At 38.8% G+C, this 17,523-nt stretch overlaps 1 protein-coding gene and 4 gene segments (V, D, J or C); all 5 read right to left on the bottom strand.

The window, feature by feature from the left end:
- Positions 1-1,593: 1,593 nt before the first annotated feature.
- LOC148152767 (T cell receptor beta variable 29-1-like) lies at positions 1,594-2,138 on the bottom strand. The segment is given in 2 exon segments: positions 1,594-1,916; positions 2,060-2,138. Coding segments are annotated over 2 exon segments (402 nt in total).
- LOC148152768 (uncharacterized) lies at positions 2,047-5,188 on the bottom strand. Its single transcript, XM_088002558.1, has 5 exons — positions 4,634-5,188; positions 3,796-4,549; positions 3,419-3,711; positions 2,839-2,920; positions 2,047-2,754 (listed from the first exon to the last, which is right to left on the bottom strand). Exons 2-5 carry the CDS (start codon positions 3,842-3,844, stop codon positions 2,381-2,383), a joined length of 798 nt encoding a protein of 265 aa, XP_087858684.1. The 5' UTR covers positions 3,845-4,549; positions 4,634-5,188; the 3' UTR covers positions 2,047-2,380.
- Positions 5,189-8,881: 3,693 nt separating this feature from the next.
- LOC148152769 (T cell receptor beta variable 29-1-like) lies at positions 8,882-9,708 on the bottom strand. The segment is given in 2 exon segments: positions 8,882-9,480; positions 9,575-9,708. Coding segments are annotated over 2 exon segments (408 nt in total).
- Positions 9,709-11,147: 1,439 nt separating this feature from the next.
- On the bottom strand, positions 11,148-11,619 carry LOC106922434 (T cell receptor beta variable 29-1-like). The segment is given in 2 exon segments: positions 11,148-11,473; positions 11,568-11,619. Coding segments are annotated over 2 exon segments (378 nt in total).
- Positions 11,620-13,326: 1,707 nt separating this feature from the next.
- LOC106922452 (T cell receptor beta variable 29-1-like) lies at positions 13,327-14,890 on the bottom strand. The segment is given in 2 exon segments: positions 13,327-14,262; positions 14,774-14,890. Coding segments are annotated over 2 exon segments (381 nt in total).
- Positions 14,891-17,523: the final 2,633 nt, after the last annotated feature.

Raw genomic sequence — 17,523 nt, forward strand, 5'->3', positions numbered from 1 at the left:
GGGTTTTTGTAGCAGGAAGACACAAACTGAGTCACTGTGTCTACTAGCTGCACAGTAATACATGCTGCTGTCTTCTGGCTGCAGTTTCTGCACTTCGAGCTCAGATTTCTTTGATCCGTCTCCACTTATTCTGAAGTGATCTTCGAATTCCTTCTCCAGGACTGGATTGGTATATTGAATATAACCAATTAATTTAAAGGCAGAGTCACTAATTGGCTTCTGGTACCACAGAATCGTATAGTAATCATTGATTGAATGGCTGCAGCTGATTGTTGCAGTATTTTGAGAATTCAGTAACATCGATGAAGGATACTGATGCACATCCTTACTCAGTGACAGATCTATGTCGGGGAAAAAACAGCTACATTAATAAATATTATCATAGATCGTATTTAGTTGTAATTGTAATGCAAGTAATAATTGTCCAACCTACATGAGAAGCAGAGCAGCAGCAGCAGAGTGATGATGCTGATCATGTCTTTATCTTCCTCTCCGTCTCTGCAGAGACTGACGAGCTGAACTCATGTTAGTGGATCAACTATGAGAGGGAGGAGACACAAGCCAGAGTCATTTCATAAGCAAGTAGTTTAGGGTGGAGATAAGGAATTGAATTAGTTGTGATTAAGGAGTTTGTGAAATATTTGTCAGCTGTTTTAGTAAAAGTTTAACGTTTATTCTGAAAGAACTCACTCAGAGCAGTAGCTGGAACAAAATTGTACAAAAAGATAGATACAGTTTGCATTTAAGAAGTAAGACCTGTTTCGTCTGTGAATACATTGAACTCCTCAGTTTGCATTTTTAGCGAAACAGGGTTCTGTAAAATTAAAAGATGAATAAATAAATGTCCTATTAATCCCTTTTTGCTTAATTCTTTAATAATCTGTCAATTATTAAAGAAATAGTCAACAGAATAGAAGGCAGTGTTTTTTTAAGTACAGATGCAGCCTAAGTTACAAATGATAAAGCATACAGCATATTGCCTAAAACAATAAGGTTTTAGGCAATAAAACTTTATTGCCTAAAGTTTTATTGCATTTAGGCAATAAAACTTTTATTTTATTGTTCAAAAAAGGAATTGAATTTTGCATTTTGCATATTTTAATGCATTTCTGACATTGTGTAAAAACAGCTTTAGTGCTTGAATGAGAATTATGCAGAATGTTCTAAACTTTAATGATTATTATGATCATGATTAATGATCAGAATAATTGATTATTAAGAAAATATGGCTGCATCCCTAATGTACTTCAATTCATACTGGTATTTGCATTTTTTGTGAGTTACTGCTGTATATTTTGAATTATGACTTTGATACTTAACCTGGACAGGATTTTCTTATACAACAATGTTTCACCTTTTTAAAATAAATAAATAAATAAAACTGTTATTGTCAAAAAGAAGCTGTTTTTCTTTGTTGTTGCTGTTGTAGCTTTTTTTTTTTTTGCCCTTTTTGGAGAATATTTAAAGAAGATTAAATACTGAGCACTTTGTAAATGTGTTGAGATGCTGCAGAGTTTGAATTGAGAGCTCCCCCTGCTGATGATCCAGTGTAACTTCACTGTGTCTTCGGCAGCTGGGTTTTTGTGCAGCTCTTCAATCGGCTGCATCACTGTGTTTACTGACAGAACAGAAATACACTCCACTGTCTTCAGGCTGCAGCTGCTTCACTGTTAGAGATCCACTCAGAGCGTCCTTCCTGTCCGCTGGAAACTTCTCCTCACTGAAGCCCTCTTCATACTGGAATGGAGGAGAAGTTGTTGTAAAAACTATTAGCTTCATGTTCTGACCCGGCAGCTGCTGGTACCAGTACATCTGGTAGTACGTAGCATCTGTGTGACTGCAGCTCATGGTGGTGGACTGACTCTGGTTGACCCACAGCAGAGGAGTCTGAGTGACCACAATGCCATCTGTTAGACCTGCACATATAAAAACACAAATTGAATCGGCAGAAATTCTCAGCAGTTTAATCAGCGACAGATTCTGATGTTACAGGAACCAACCATTAATCCAGAGAGCAAAAAGAAACAAGCTGTGTCTGATGGGAGTCATGTTCTCCGACTGAACGTGTGTGAGATCTGAGAGTCACTGCAGGATGTGACTCCGCCCACTGGGAGGGAACGACTGATGGGTGCAGCCATGATTATTTTAGTAATCAATTATTCTGATGATTAATCAATAAATTCTTAAGCCTTTTTTGATGCCTAAATATACCTTTCTATGACCAGAACATGATTCTTTTGGAAGGGTAACATTTTTTTAGAGGGGCCATTGTCCCCCTCTGACCTCCTCTTGGGGTCGCCACTGGTAGAGACAGTTTAATGCTGATATCTGATGATTTCCTGCTGTAGTTTACTGCTCTCTGCTGCAGCTGTGGTCCTCCTCAGTGTGTGTTTGTGTGCTGGATTATCACAGAGGGTTTTTGTAGCAGGAAGACACAAACTGAGTCACTGTGTCTACTAGCTGCACAGTAATACATGCTGCTGTCTTCTGGCTGCAGTTTCTGCACTTTGAGCTCAGATTTCTTTGATCCGTCTCCACTTATTTTGAAGTGATCTTCGAATTCCTTCTCCAGTGTTGGGCTTGTGTTTGCAATATAACCAATTAATTTTAGAGCAGATCCACCAATTGGCTTCTGGTACCACAGAATCACATAATATCCACTTATTGAATGACTGCAGCTGATTGTTGCAGGACTCTGAAGACTCGATAACATCGATGGTGGATCCTGATGCACATCCTTACTCAGTGAGAGATCTGTGTTGAGGAAATAAAACAGCTATATTAATAAATATTTGTAAAGATTTAATCTTGTTGTAGGTGGAATAGTGTTTGACCTACATGAGAAGCAGAGCAGCAGCAGCAGAGTGATGATGCTGATCATGTCTTTATCTTCCTCTCCGTCTCTGCAGAGACTGACGAGCTGAACTCATGTTAGAGGATCAACTATGAGAGGGAGGAGACACAAGCCAGAGTCGTTCCATCAGCATGTAGTTTAGGGTGGAAACAATGACCTTAATTAATCATGATTAATTGATTATTGAAATATTTGTAATTTAGTGATTGATTAATTACTAATTGTTCAAACACACCCAAAAGACGCCATGATCTGACTGAACAACAAAAAAGACAAGAGTCTTATTATACAACAACAATATTTCACTTTTTTTTCTTTCTTTCTTTTCTTTTTTTTTTTTTACTTTATTTTTAAATAATCACTTTTGCTGTCACAAACAATATGTTTTTCCCCATTTTGGAGAATATTTAAAGAAGATTAAATACTGAGCACTTTGGTGTTGAGATGCTGCAGAGTTTGAATTGAGAGCTCCCCCTGCTGATGATCCAGTGTAACTTCACTGTGTCTCCGGCAGCTGGGTTTTTGTGCAGCTCTTCAATCGGCTGCATCACTGTGTTTACTGACAGAACAGAAATACACTCCACTGTCTTCAGGCTGCAGCTGCTTCACTGTCAGAGATCCACTCATAGCGTCCTTCCTGTCCGCTGGAAACTTCTCCTCACTGAAGCCTTCTTCATACTGGAATGGAGGAGAAGTTGTTGTAAAAACTATTAGCTTCATGTTCTGACCCGGCAGCTGCTGGTACCAGTACATCTGGTAGTACGAAATATCTGTGTGACTGCAGCTCATGGTGGTGGACTGACTCTGGTTGACCCACAGCAGAGGAGTCTGAGTGACCACAATGCCATCTGTTAGACCTGCACATACAAAAACACAAATTGAATCGGCAGAAATTCTCAGCAGTTTAATCAGCGACAGATTCTGATGTTACAGGAACCAACCATTAATCCAGAGAGCAAAAAGAAACAAGCTGTGTCTGATGGGAGTCATGTTCTCCGACTGAACGTGTGTGAGATCTGAGAGTCACTGCAGGATGTGACTCCGCCCACTGGGAGGGAACGACTGATGGGTGCAGCCATGATTATTTTAGTAATCAATTATTCTGATGATTAATCAATAAATTCTTAAGCCTTTTTTGATGCCTAAATATACCTTTCTATGACCAGAACATGATTCTTTTGGAAGGGTAACATTTTTTTAGAGGGGCCATTGTCCCCCTCTGACCTCCTCTTGGGGTCGCCACTGGTAGAGACAGTTTAATGCTGATATCTGATGATTTCCTGCTGTAGTTTACTGCTCTCTGCTGCAGCTGTGGTCCTCCTCAGTGTGTGTTTGTGTGCTGGATTATCACAGAGGGTTTTTGTAGCAGGAAGACACAAACTGAGTCACTGTGTCTACTAGCTGCACAGTAATACATGCTGCTGTCTTCTGGCTGCAGTTTCTGCACTTTGAGCTCAGATTTCTTTGATCCGTCTCCACTTATTTTGAAGTGATCTTCGAATTCCTTCTCCAGTGTTGGGCTTGTGTTTGCAATATAACCAATTAATTTTAGAGCAGATCCACCAATTGGCTTCTGGTACCACAGAATCACATAATATCCACTTATTGAATGACTGCAGCTGATTGTTGCAGGACTCTGAAGACTCGATAACATCGATGGTGGATCCTGATGCACATCCTTACTCAGTGAGAGATCTGTGTTGAGGAAATAAAACAGCTATATTAATAAATATTTGTAAAGATTTAATCTTGTTGTAGGTGGAATAGTGTTTGACCTACATGAGAAGCAGAGCAGCAGCAGCAGAGTGATGATGCTGATCATGTCTTTATCTTCCTCTCCGTCTCTGCAGAGACTGACGAGCTGAACTCATGTTAGAGGATCAACTATGAGAGGGAGGAGACACAAGCCAGAGTCGTTCCATCAGCATGTAGTTTAGGGTGGAAACAATGACCTTAATTAATCATGATTAATTGATTATTGAAATATTTGTAATTTAGTGATTGATTAATTACTAATTGTTCAAACACACCCAAAAGACGCCATGATCTGACTGAACAACAAAAAAGACAAGAGTCTTATTATACAACAACAATATTTCACTTTTTTTTCTTTCTTTCTTTTCTTTTTTTTTTTTTTACTTTATTTTTAAATAATCACTTTTGCTGTCACAAACAATATGTTTTTCCCCATTTTGGAGAATATTTAAATAAGATTAAATACTGAGCACTTTGGTGTTGAGATGCTGCAGAGTTTGAATTGAGAGCTCCCCCTGCTGATGATCCAGTGTAACTTCACTGTGTCTCCGGCAGCTGGGTTTTTGTGCAGCTCTTCAATCGGCTGCATCACTGTGTTTACTGACAGAACAGAAATACACTCCACTGTCTTCAGGCTGCAGCTGCTTCACTGTCAGAGATCCACTCAGAGCGTCCTTCCTGTCCGCTGGAAACTTCTCCTCACTGAAGCCTTCTTCATACTGGAATGGAGGAGAAGTTGTTGTAAAAACTATTAGCTTCATGTTCTGACCCGGCAGCTGCTGGTACCAGTACATCTGGTAGTACGAAATATCTGTGTGACTGCAGCTCATGGTGGTGGACTGACTCTGGTTGACCCACAGCAGAGGAGTCTGAGTGACCACAATGCCATCTGTTAGACCTGCACATACAAAAACACAAATTGAATCAGCAGAAATTCTCAGCAGTTTAATCAGCGACAGATTCTGATGTTACAGGAACCAACCGTTAATCCAGAGAGCAAAAAGAAACAAGCTGTGTCTGATGGGAGTCATGTTCTCCGACTGAACGTGTGTGAGATCTGAGAGTCACTGCAGGATGTGACTCCGCCCACTGGGAGGGAACGAGTGATGGGTGCAGCCATGATTATTTTAGTAATCGATTATTCTGACGATGATTCAATTAATTCCCCCCAAAATTCTGTAGATGTTTTATTTAACGTCTTGTGCCTTTTGGATGCATCTTTAGAATAGCAATAAACAGACCCTCCAGTTCTTGAGGATTTTGCGATTGATGATTTTGAGTACATTTCTGCAGATCCCCACATATATTTATTATTTATTGGAAATATCCCTCAAACATTTCAAAAAACGTTGGGTTTATGTGATGCCAACTCCCACCCGAAGGTGGCAGTGTTTCTTACTTCTCCTACGCTGTGTCGGCCTAACTGAAGTCATGTTGCAGTCCGTGATCCATGAGGCAAGTCACAAAAATTCACATTTACCGTCACATATGAGCGCAAATATCACAAAATTACTTGCAAATATTTCAAAGTAGCTGCACAAAACCAGTGATTTTGATTGCAAAAAAAGAAAAATCACAAAAACAATTGTGAAATTGTGCCCAACAGCTAAACAAATAATGTAAAACAATAGATTTTTCCTTTGTGTATTATTTTAAAATCCATCCATCCATTATGTTTACCCGAATATCCTTGAAGGTCACAAGGGGAGCTGGTGCCAATCTCCAGGAGTTCTGATGCAAGACAGGATAACACAGAATAACCGAGCACACACACATGCACACGCACTTAAGGTAAATTTGGAGACAAATTGACCAAAGTTACATGTAAGTCTTTGTTCATGCAGGAAGACTTCATGCTGGGATTTGAACTGCTTCTGTCTGAGAGCATTTTTTGAGAAACACTGCCTCCTAGTGGACGGTATGGCTCCACAGCTGGGTGATCAGTCCCTCCTCTGAGGTTTTCCTGTATCTCTTGCTGCCATCAGCAGGTGAATGATGGCTCCTCTGGTATCAGTGAGGGTTTTTGTTGGAGCCTGAGGCTTCATGCAGCACTGTGCATCACTGGCAGCACAGAAATACACGGCGCTGTCCTCAGACTGCCTCAGCTTTGGAATGACAAGAGACGACAGACTCTGGCCGCTACCAGTCACTTTATAAAGGTTTTGAAACTGATCTTCAACAGTGTGTGAAGTATAACGAGCGTAACCAAGGAGAGTCATGTCGGTTTTCCCAGGAGGCTGTTTGTACCACTGGATCATGTCAAAGTTAGTGTTTGAATGACTGCAGTTTATCTGGACTGATTCTCCTGGTTCTCTGATCAATGCAGCTTGACTCTGATGAACGCTGTTTTTTGATGGATCTGCTGAAAAACAAAAAGACTCATTCAGAGCAGAGAATCTACAATAAACAGTGATTCATGAGTTACATGTACCTGTAGAGCAGAAGTGCAGAGAGACCAAAACAATGAAGAGTTTGAACATGATCCTGGTACAGATGGATCCAAAGCTGCAGTGATGCTGGCAGACTGAGTAAAGCTGTGTACATGAAAAGGAGGAGGCGGGGTCGACATCATGTGGCGTCATAATCAACAATATGTCGACTTCCTGCAGGAGGGAGTGGACGGGGGTGACCCCTCTTAGTAAAATTAATATTTTAGGGAGCACAGCTAAAAAAAAAAAGCAAAATAAATAAATTTAATTTAACTAATTATTTAATGTATCTTAATACACTTTAAATTTAACTTTAACATTTTAAATGGATATATTTATTTATTGAGTTTTACATTTACGTCTTGATTTAAGAAAATGTCTAAATATGCCTTTATACGTCCAGAACATGATTCTTTTGAGGGTTCATCATTTTTCTAGAGGGGCCATGGGCCCCCTCTGACCTCCTTTTGGGGTCACCACTGGTAGAGACAGTGTTATGCTGATATCTGATGATTTCCTGCTGTAGTTTACTGCTCTCTGCTGCAGCTGTGGTCCTCCTCAGTGTGTGTTTGATTATCACAGAGGGTTTTTGTAGCAGGAAGACACAAACTGAGCCACTGTGTCTACTAGCTGCACAGTAATACATGCTGCTGTCTTCTGGCTGCAGTTTCTGCACTTTGAGCTCAGATCTTTTTGATCCGTCTCCACTTATTTTGAAGTGATCTTCGAATTCCTTCTCTAGGACTGTATTGCTATATTGAATATAACCAATTAATTTAAGAGTGGAACCAGCCGTGGGTTTCTGGTACCACAGTGTAGTGTCATATCCACTTATTGAATGACTGCAGTTGATTGTTGCAGGACTCTGAGGACTTCCTAGTATTGATGGTGGATGCTGATGCACCTCCTTGCTCAGTGACAGATCTGCAACAAAATACAAAAGGGGTTAAAATTAGACAAAAGAGAAGGTTTGTTAAATTTGACTAAATTTAGAATCAAACCCACTAGAGAAGCAGAGCAGCAGCAGCAGAGTGATGATGATGATCATGATGTCTTTATCTTCCTCTTCGTCTCTTCAGTGACTGACGAGCTGAACTCATGTTAGAGGTTAAACCGAGAGGGGAGGAGACACGATCTGAGCTCACTGTACAAACATCAAGTTCACCTCACATTCTGGTTACATGCATTTATACAGTGTCCATTTTTTATTTATCATAAAAAATGAGCGTCATGCCAACAGCAAACATTTCTTCGTGTCCGTTGAACTGGCTGGGTGTTTCGGAAAATGTTCCGATCCAAACCTGCTTCTATGTAAGTGGACGAATTTCAAAAGAACTGAAATGGTTTGTTTAAAACAAAATGTGTGACACAAAACACAAGACGTTTTTTGAACCAATTTTATGGAGTAACAGAAAAACGTAAAAAAAAAAAAAAAAAAATGGCAGTGAAAAATTAAAAGTAAATTAATTTACATAATTTAACTATGAATATAATCATATGACATATTTGTGGGATAAAAGTTGATAGAATAACAACCACAATAAATGCACCTTTCACAATACAAAAACAATGTGTTATGTTATTTGCATATTTTCCTATTTTACATACATACACACACACACACATATATATATATATATATATATATATATATATATATATATATATATATATATATATATATATATATATATATATATATATGAAAGTTATTCCTAAGTGGAACTAAATACACAAAATAACCTGAAATCATATCCAGATAAGAAAAACAATTCTGGTAATTATTCAGAATTTCATTATTTGAGTTTAGATGTATTTCAAGTAATATAATTACTGTTCATATTACTTTTAAATGTATTGTTCGTGCTTTTAAAGGTAATCATCTATACTCCAATATCACCCCAACAGAACTGATTTATTGATTCAATTCCATCATTTGTTGTATCAGTGTGTAGATTTATTGTTCTCCATGTATCTATTTTTTTATTGATACATGGAGCTTGATTTTAAAGACTATTATGTGTATATAATATAAACAGTCTATTCTCCTCTTTAGCTCCACCTACAGGTTAAAATAAGTTTTCTTTCACTGTCTCTGGGGTTTTTGTGCAGCTCTTCTATCGGCTGCATCACTGTGTTTACTGACAGAACAGAAATACACTCCACTGTCTTCAGGCTGCAGCTGCTTCACTGTCAGAGATCCACTGTAAGCGTCTTTCTTCTCTGCTTCAAACTTCTCCTTGCTGAAGCCTTCTTCATACTGTGCAGGGCTGTACGATGTGGTGAAAACTATTTGCTTCATATTCTGACCCGGCAGCTGCTGGTACCAGTACATCTGGTCAAAATCAAAATTTTTAGAGTGCGTGCAGTTGATGGTGGCAGACTGACTCTGGTTGGCCCACAGCAGAGGAGTCTGAGTGACATCACTGCCGTCTGTTGGACCTGCAGCAGTCAGATATCACATCATGTTACAGAAAATCCAACAAAAACCGAGACCAATAGCGACATAAAGATGGACGTGAAGTCCGTGACGTACCTCCAAGCCAGAGCAGAGCTGCAGAGAGCTTTATGACAGCAGCTGGGATCATGACTGTGTTGTGAGCCGACTGAACTCAGAGTGATGGAGCTCTGACATCACTAGAGATGGGAGGGTCTAGTTACTGTCACACTGTGTGTGGTTGGAGCCGAGGTGGACAGTGAGCAGAGGTTCATGTTCAGCTCCTCCGTCTGTTTGCGTCACTGTTTTCACTCGCTAGACAGAAATGTTATCTTTTATCTCTGACTCCTGTCACAGATCCTCAAAAAGAGCTCCTCTTTTTCTCTTTGGTTCCACATGATTGTATTAAACTGCTGTGATTTGCATGAAGCTTAGCCGACACAAAGTGAGGAAAAAAAGTGGTTCCGAGTTGCTCTTCGACAGGTTTTCTGCGTTATTTTCCTCTTTGCGGTGGCGCACCACACTAAACTAATGAAAGATGTAGGTGTTATTTAGTTAATGGAATTATTCTACCGCAGCAGCGTAGCTACAGATAGCATGTAAAAATATAATCTTTTTACCATTTGGTGTTGTGTGCATGTGTGAAATTTCCGGATATAAACAATAAAATGTGGGGGTGTCGATAAGGGCCTCGTTGTTCTAATACCTGAATAAGACACCGACTTCTCCTCTGATGGCTGATAGATTGTGATCGTGAGCATCATGGCTGAATTATGAATATATCTCATGCACTGTTTACGTCGGTCACCACCGTGTTTTTCAGTGACCTACCAGTGCAACAATCAAGCAAAAATGGGTCAAGTTGCACAATTAAAATGTATTTCACAGAGTCTGAATATCCATTAAACTATTTAAAGTTTGACCAAACACACACACACACGCACGCACGCACGCACGCACGCACGCACGCACGCACGCACGCACGCACGCACACACACACACACACTTGAACAGAAATGATCCTAATATCAAACCACAGATATACAATCAAACAGAACTTGGATCAAGATGCCAGGCACGTTCTTTGAAAACTGTTATCATTGTGGCCATTAAGTGTGTTTGAAGTTATTTTTTACTCAGAAATATCTACGAACATACATCACATTGAACCTTTTTTTAAATTTTTTTAATAGATGGAAACATGTTAAAGATTTACAGATGTACATGTGTGTATATACCGTGTTTCCCCGATAGTAAGACACCCCCGATTGTAAGACGTATCGGGGGTTTCAGGGGGGTCGGCTAATATAAGCCGTACCCCGATCGTAAGACATATGTCTTACTTTTCGGGGAAACACCTCTCATCTAGCTGCGCGCCGCCTCCTGCCCACGTCCGCACCGTCCCCCTCTCCATACGTCACCGCGTCTGCCACCTCCCTCTGATCTTAATGAGCGTTTTATGGTTAAAACAAAAAATTCGACAATTTTTTTCCAATATAAGACATACCCCTAAAGTAAGACATAGTGGGGCTTTTGGGGATAAAAAGAAAGTAAGACACCGTCTTACTTTCGGGGAAACACGGTAATATAAACAGTCTACTCTGCTCTTTAGCTCCACCTACAGGTTAAAACAAGTTTTCTTTCACTGTCTCTGGGGTTTTTGTGCAGCTCTTCAATCGGCTGCATCACTGTGTTTACTGACAGAACAGAAATACACTCCACTGTCTTCAGGCTGCAGCTGCTTCACTGTCAGAGATCCACTGTAAGCGTCTTTGTTCTCTACTTCAAACTTCTCCTTGCTGAAGCCTTCTTCATACTGTGCAGGGCTGTACGATGTGGTGAAAACTATTTGCTTCATGTTCTGACCCGGCAGCTGCTGGTACCAGTACATCTGGTTATGATTAACATCTATATTTTGTCTGCAGTTGATGGTGGCAGACTGACTCTGGTTGGCCCACAGCAGAGGAGTCTGAGTGACATCACTGCTGTCTGTTGGACCTGCAGCAGTCAGATATCACATCATGTTACAGAAAATCCAACAAAAACCGAGACCAATAGCAACATAATGATGGACGTGAAGTCCGTGACGTACCTCCAAGCCAGAGCAGAGCTGCAGAGAGCTTTATGACAGCAGCTGGGATCATGACTGTGTTGTGAGCCGACTGAACTCAGAGTGATGGAGCTCTGACATCACTAGAGATGGGAGGGTCTGGTTACTGTCACACTGTGTGTGGTTGGAGCCGAGGTGGACAGTGAGCAGAGGTTCATGTTCAGCTCCTCCGTCTGTTTGCGTCACTGTTTTCACTCACAAGACAGAAATATAACATTTTCTTTATATTCTGCTTGCACGTTTTTCGCTGCGAAACTCAAACTGCAAGTTTCAGGCCATTTCCAGTTTTTAGTATACCGACTCGTTCAAAAAATGATTTAAAAGTTCATTTATTTCTTAACTCCATGATCAGTTCTCTTCATTTGTATAGAACATTTCAGCAGCAAGGCGGTTCAAAGTGCTTTACATAATAAAAACACACAATTATAAAGTTATAAAGACCAAATGAAAAACACTGTATGAATTAGACAAAAACTTCTGTTTTAGAATTTTAATTCTCTTAATAATGATGATTTTTTTTTTGCTAACAGCTGATGAAAAGACATTTATCCTTAGAATATTTAATCAGACCAGCAAATTTTGTAAATGCAGACTTAATGAAAAATATGCTTGAAAATATACTTCAATCAAACAAGCGAGACTCATCGGGACGTTTATTCTCAATTTTTGAACATGACTGTATTTGACAAAGTTCTGGCATTAAAATGGGACAGGAGCTCCCCCTAGTGTACACATGGCAAATGTATTTGAATTTGAAGTGGTAACACTTCTTTATCGCACAAAGAAGTGTGATTTGTATCACAGTAACATCATTTAATCATATTTTCAAAATTAATGATCTGTAATAATACTCTTGTTGAATAAACAGTGGAGAAAATCTTGAAACTAACAATCCTGGCAACTGGGGGAGGATTTTAAACATTAAATGAAATTCATCATGACAATGATGCATCCAGATTATTATCACGATAAATGATAAACGATACGATAAATGCTAGCCCCTATTTCTTACTCGTGGCAAAAAGCGATTATCATATTTGCGTGATTAATTCTTCTGAGCTTCACTTTGCTTAGGATTGAACAGGACGAGGATTATTACATCTACCAGACCGACTTCCTGCCCTGACAGTTGGCACAGGAAGAAGGGTTTCTTTTTTTCCCTTTCTTTTTGCTTCCATCTTTGATTTGCTGCTGTACTTCACTGCTCTCTGCTGCAGCTGTGTTCCTCTTCGGTGTGTGTCTATTTGCTGGATCATCACAGAAGGTTTTTGTAGCAGACAGACACAAACTGAGCCACTGTGTCGACCAGCTGCACAGTAATACCTGCTGCTGTCTTCTGGCTGCAGTTTATCCACACGGAGCTCAGATTCCTTCGTGCCGTCTCCACTTATATTGAAACGATCTTTGAACTCATTCTCAAGAGTTACTCTGGTGTAGTAAACAAAACCAATTAACTCGAGGGTGGAGTCGCTGGTTGGGTTTTTGTACCATAGAATCTGGTTGTATCCGATGATTGAATAGCTGCAGCTGATTGTTGCAGAACTCTGAGGAACTTGAAGCGTCCATGGAGGATCCTGATGCACGTCTTTGCTCAGAGACGCATCTGGATTGAGAAAAAGATTAAATTAAGAATAGTTGGACAAAGATATTAATTTGATTTATACAACGGCAAGGAAATAAAGCGCTCTACCCCAGAAGCAGAGCAGCAGCAGAGAGATGATGATGCTGATCATGTTTTTATCTTCCTATTTGTCTCGGCTGCGTCTGACAAGCTGAACTCATGTTAAAGGATCAAATGAGAGGGGAGGAGACACAAAATGGGATCGTCACAGCAACATCTGATTCAAGCCAACTCCATATTGTTTAATACATAATATAGTCTCTGTATTTTTTTGTAATAAGTGAAGAAAAACCTAAAAAAAAAGTTTCATAATAAAATAAAAACACAAAATATGCTTATTAGCCCATTACATCCTGAAGCTTCTCTTTTCTTTTTTCCATGACACAACTTTTGTTGGCCACCATTATTTTTTCATGGATTTCATTCTTTAAAAGAAATAAACAACTCCAGCAACCAAATAAAGCAAAACCTGAAAAAAGAAAGCAGGTATTACAGTCTTTAACTTGGTCACATTTGTCATGTTGAATTGCTGTATTTTATTGTCAGTGATATGTATACAGTAATGTATATTTGATAGCATATAGAGGAAAAAATACAGTAAAAAAAAATCCCATTTCAGTCAGTTACCTCACCTAGAAGGTATTAGTGATATTAGCGCCCTCTACAGTTAGCTCAAAACAATATTTTTCGGTCCCTGTGCTTCAGCTGGATTTTTGTTCAGCTCCTTCAATCAGCTGCTTCACTGTGTCTCACTGACAGAACAGAAATACACTCCGCTGTCTTCAGGCTTCACCTTCTTCACCCTCAGAGATCCCGTCTCCGCATTCTTCTTCTCTGCCGGAAACTTCTCCTCCGTGAAGCCCGGGTCGTACTCGGGTGGGCTGTACGCCGTGGTGGAAACGATCAGCTTCATGTTCTGACCCGGCAGCTGCTGGTACCAGTACATCAGGCGGTACGTGCTGCCCTTTGTGTGGCTGCACTGCATCGTGGCGTCGGCATCCTGATTTGTCCACAGCGTGGGAGTCTGGGTCACCGGCTCGCCGCTAGCAGGACAGCCTGGGTGTAAATTATGGAAGGTTAATATGAGTGGTATGGCGGCCCATTAGGGCCATTGTAGATGGAAAGAGAGGAGGAGTAAATTTCTGTCAAAAGAAAAAAAAAAGTTTGCGATCTCAAAAATGATTCAGAGAAAAACTTGGAATTTTTCTGCTTGAAAAGTCAAAAAAAAAAAAAAAATCAACTTTTGAAACTCAGGAAATTTCCAAATGTCAAAGATGTTTGACTTTTCAAAATGCAAAACTAGCTCTTTTTTTTCTAGAACATTTTTGAGATTAATCTCAACATTTCAGATTTTTTGAATCTCAGAGATTTCCAAGTTTTTTTTGTTTTGTTTTGTTTTTTGACGGAAATTTACTCTGCCAATCTAAAATGGCCCTAACATACCATCGTAGACATTTTTTTCTTGTTTTTCTATTAACATTTTTTAGATAAAAATTGACCTAAAAAGCATAAACACGGAGCTCTGATCCAAGCTTAAAAACAGATTTAATGGATGATTTTTATTTACCTGATAGCCAGAGCAGAAAGACCGATAACAAGAAGAAGCTTTGTTTCAGTCTGACAGCTTCCATGTTTCATGGCGATCGGAGTGTTCAGTATTTATGAGCAGGAGGTGGGAGAGACATGTGACTTTCACTGTATGACAGAATTGTGTGTGTGTGTGTGTGTATTTTAATCTGCCATTTATTTGTCTGTTGAGAACTTGGTACTGTAGAGCCCTCTACAGTTCACAGAACTAACATTTTTCACATGTAGAAAAAAACACTATTTGACTTGTTTGGTCACCAAAGTACTCAGGTTATATTTCAGATGTAATACTTTGACCTCAAAATGTTCAGATTTTTTAAAATCAGAATATCACACATTTTTCTTTCCGGATCACAACAGTATTAAGTTTGACAACAATAACGACTGGATTGCGTAATATTTAGGCACAGGTTACATATATTCAGGTGCAGTAAAGTCTATCATGTTACTTTTTATATAAAGTGCCTTAAAAAAAAATCAAAGTTCAGAGATTTTTTTAGCTCTGATTGACAGCTGAATTCCTGGTTCAGCCAGCAGGTGGCGCACTTACCTGCTTCTGAACATGATTTTTATTTATTTGTCTGTTTGACAGCGCTTCAAACTGCTCCCGATATTAACACGATCGAGATTCCTATTGATAAATTTCACCATCTGTTGGTCAGAACATGAACATGTGGATTTTATGATTTCTTATTTTACTTTAGGTTATAATTGAAATACAGTAATAACGTACCAGAATGGATTTAAAATTCAGAAAGTTGTAATTTTATCTCAAAGCCCTTTTAAACAGACACATGAGAATGGATAATGGGTTGATCTACTATTATGTACAGTTATGGGCAAGAAATGTTATTAAATTCTACTATACCTAAGTGTATACGCAAAATTCATACTAGGAATCTCTACTTAACAGTAAAAGTAGAATTAGGTTTTTTTAAAATGTAAGTATATTAAATAAAGCCGTTATATTTGGTTAACAGCCATTAATGCTGTTTATGTCTCAACTCACTCATTGTTTTTGGTTTAAAAATTGAACTGATTTGAAGTTTGATAATGTGGTGCAGCACACAGTTTGCACCACAAGGGGTCGCTAAACGTGACAAATGTTTCCAACTGCTGGTTGAAATGACTGTCCCTAAACTTATTGGTAGCCAAGGTAAAGATGTGTAACAAAAAAAAAAAACAACTAAAATTATCTTATGTATTATTAAGCTACTCTAATCTTATAGGGAAAATGTTTCCAAAATCACCTACCTTTGATTTTAATACAATTGGGTCTTTTTTAGTCTTGTTGGTTTATTCAAAAATCATGCTTTTTTATTACTTAACATACTTTAAAAGCTTTTAGACCCTCCGATCAACTTGAAAATGTAATTATTAATTCATGTCTTTCTGTTTAAATCATAAATATGAAAGCATGACATCCAGCTGGAGCAGGTGAGTGTTGGTCGTCAGAAGTCAGGGAGATAAAAACGACTTCATTTGAAAATGCAACAATGCTGAGAGGGACGGTTGGGCAGTAAACCATGGATCTCCATTTTTCTTTAGTGATTAATTAACAGAATCAGCTTTTATATGCATCTTTTTAAAGGAGTAGATCTTTTTTTCATATAAAGTAAAATTCAGATCAGAACTATTTTTCCAACCATATTTGGTTGGTTTTGGTGCAGACAGTAAGTCAGACAGATGCCTCAGGTTTAGTTAATTTCAGCTGTTTTCAACGACATGAACTGAAACTGTTAATGTCCTATATGTTTCGATGCAGTTTGATCAACGTTCATGTCGCAACTCAAACATGAACGGTGGATAAAAGCTGCTGGTAACGACATCCTGTTCACTCCGTCTCACTGCTGAGCTACAGCTAACAGGGTGTCCTTTCAGCTACGTTAGCTCCTCGATTTTGATCGATAAAATGACGAAATCACTTTGTTGAATTTCTATTGACTTTGTTTAACATTTATTTAACCAGATAAGTAGATTTAGAACAAAATCTGATTTTCTGTTCAGAAAACATTTAGACAATTTTAGTTTAAATGTATAACTTATTTCTTACAAAGCCAACCAGTCAGGAATTTTAACAACAGCTGTTTTACACCAATTATGATATTTCCAAGTTGTGACATTAAATAAAAACTTTTTTTTACTTCAGTATTTATGACAACAAACATTAGAATAATAATAAAAACTTCTTGGAGTTTATCTGTGTACATCCTTTATTTATTTATTTTTTTACAAAGGAGAAGCAGAAATATGATCCAAACAGATGTTATCAACAATGAGGCTGTTTTTGCTTCACAGTTGTCGTTTCCTGTTTGTCTGACTGGGTGAATAAAAACATGATTTTCAGATAAATGGAACAAAACGAAGAATTTTGGATTAAATTTAAGTTCTTATTTTGTCTTTCTGTAACTTTTTTTATATAAAGAAGGTAAATAGTGCAATAAAAATGTCATCACGATAAACATTCCTTCTTCTTTCTTTTTTTTTTGTTTGTTTTTTGTTTTTGAGCAGGTGCTTTCGAGACCGAAAAAATAAACGGAGCTTCCCTCAACATAAATGCTCTTGGCTGCAAACGTTCTGCTCCAGATCACAATGAGCAGCTGCTGTTTGTTGTTAGACGCCCGTTCGGTTTTTAGTTTCAGTTGGCACAGAAACGGAGGTGGCAGCAGCTGTTTGCTCAGAGGGCAGCAGTGTGAATGCGTGGGGAGTGCAGAGGGGGGGGGTGATGCA

This window comes from Poecilia mexicana, unplaced genomic scaffold (assembly GCF_051168715.1).
Source record: "Poecilia mexicana isolate PSO_F unplaced genomic scaffold, ASM5116871v1 scaffold_22, whole genome shotgun sequence".
In the NCBI taxonomy this organism is placed as follows: domain Eukaryota; kingdom Metazoa; phylum Chordata; class Actinopteri; order Cyprinodontiformes; family Poeciliidae; genus Poecilia; species Poecilia mexicana.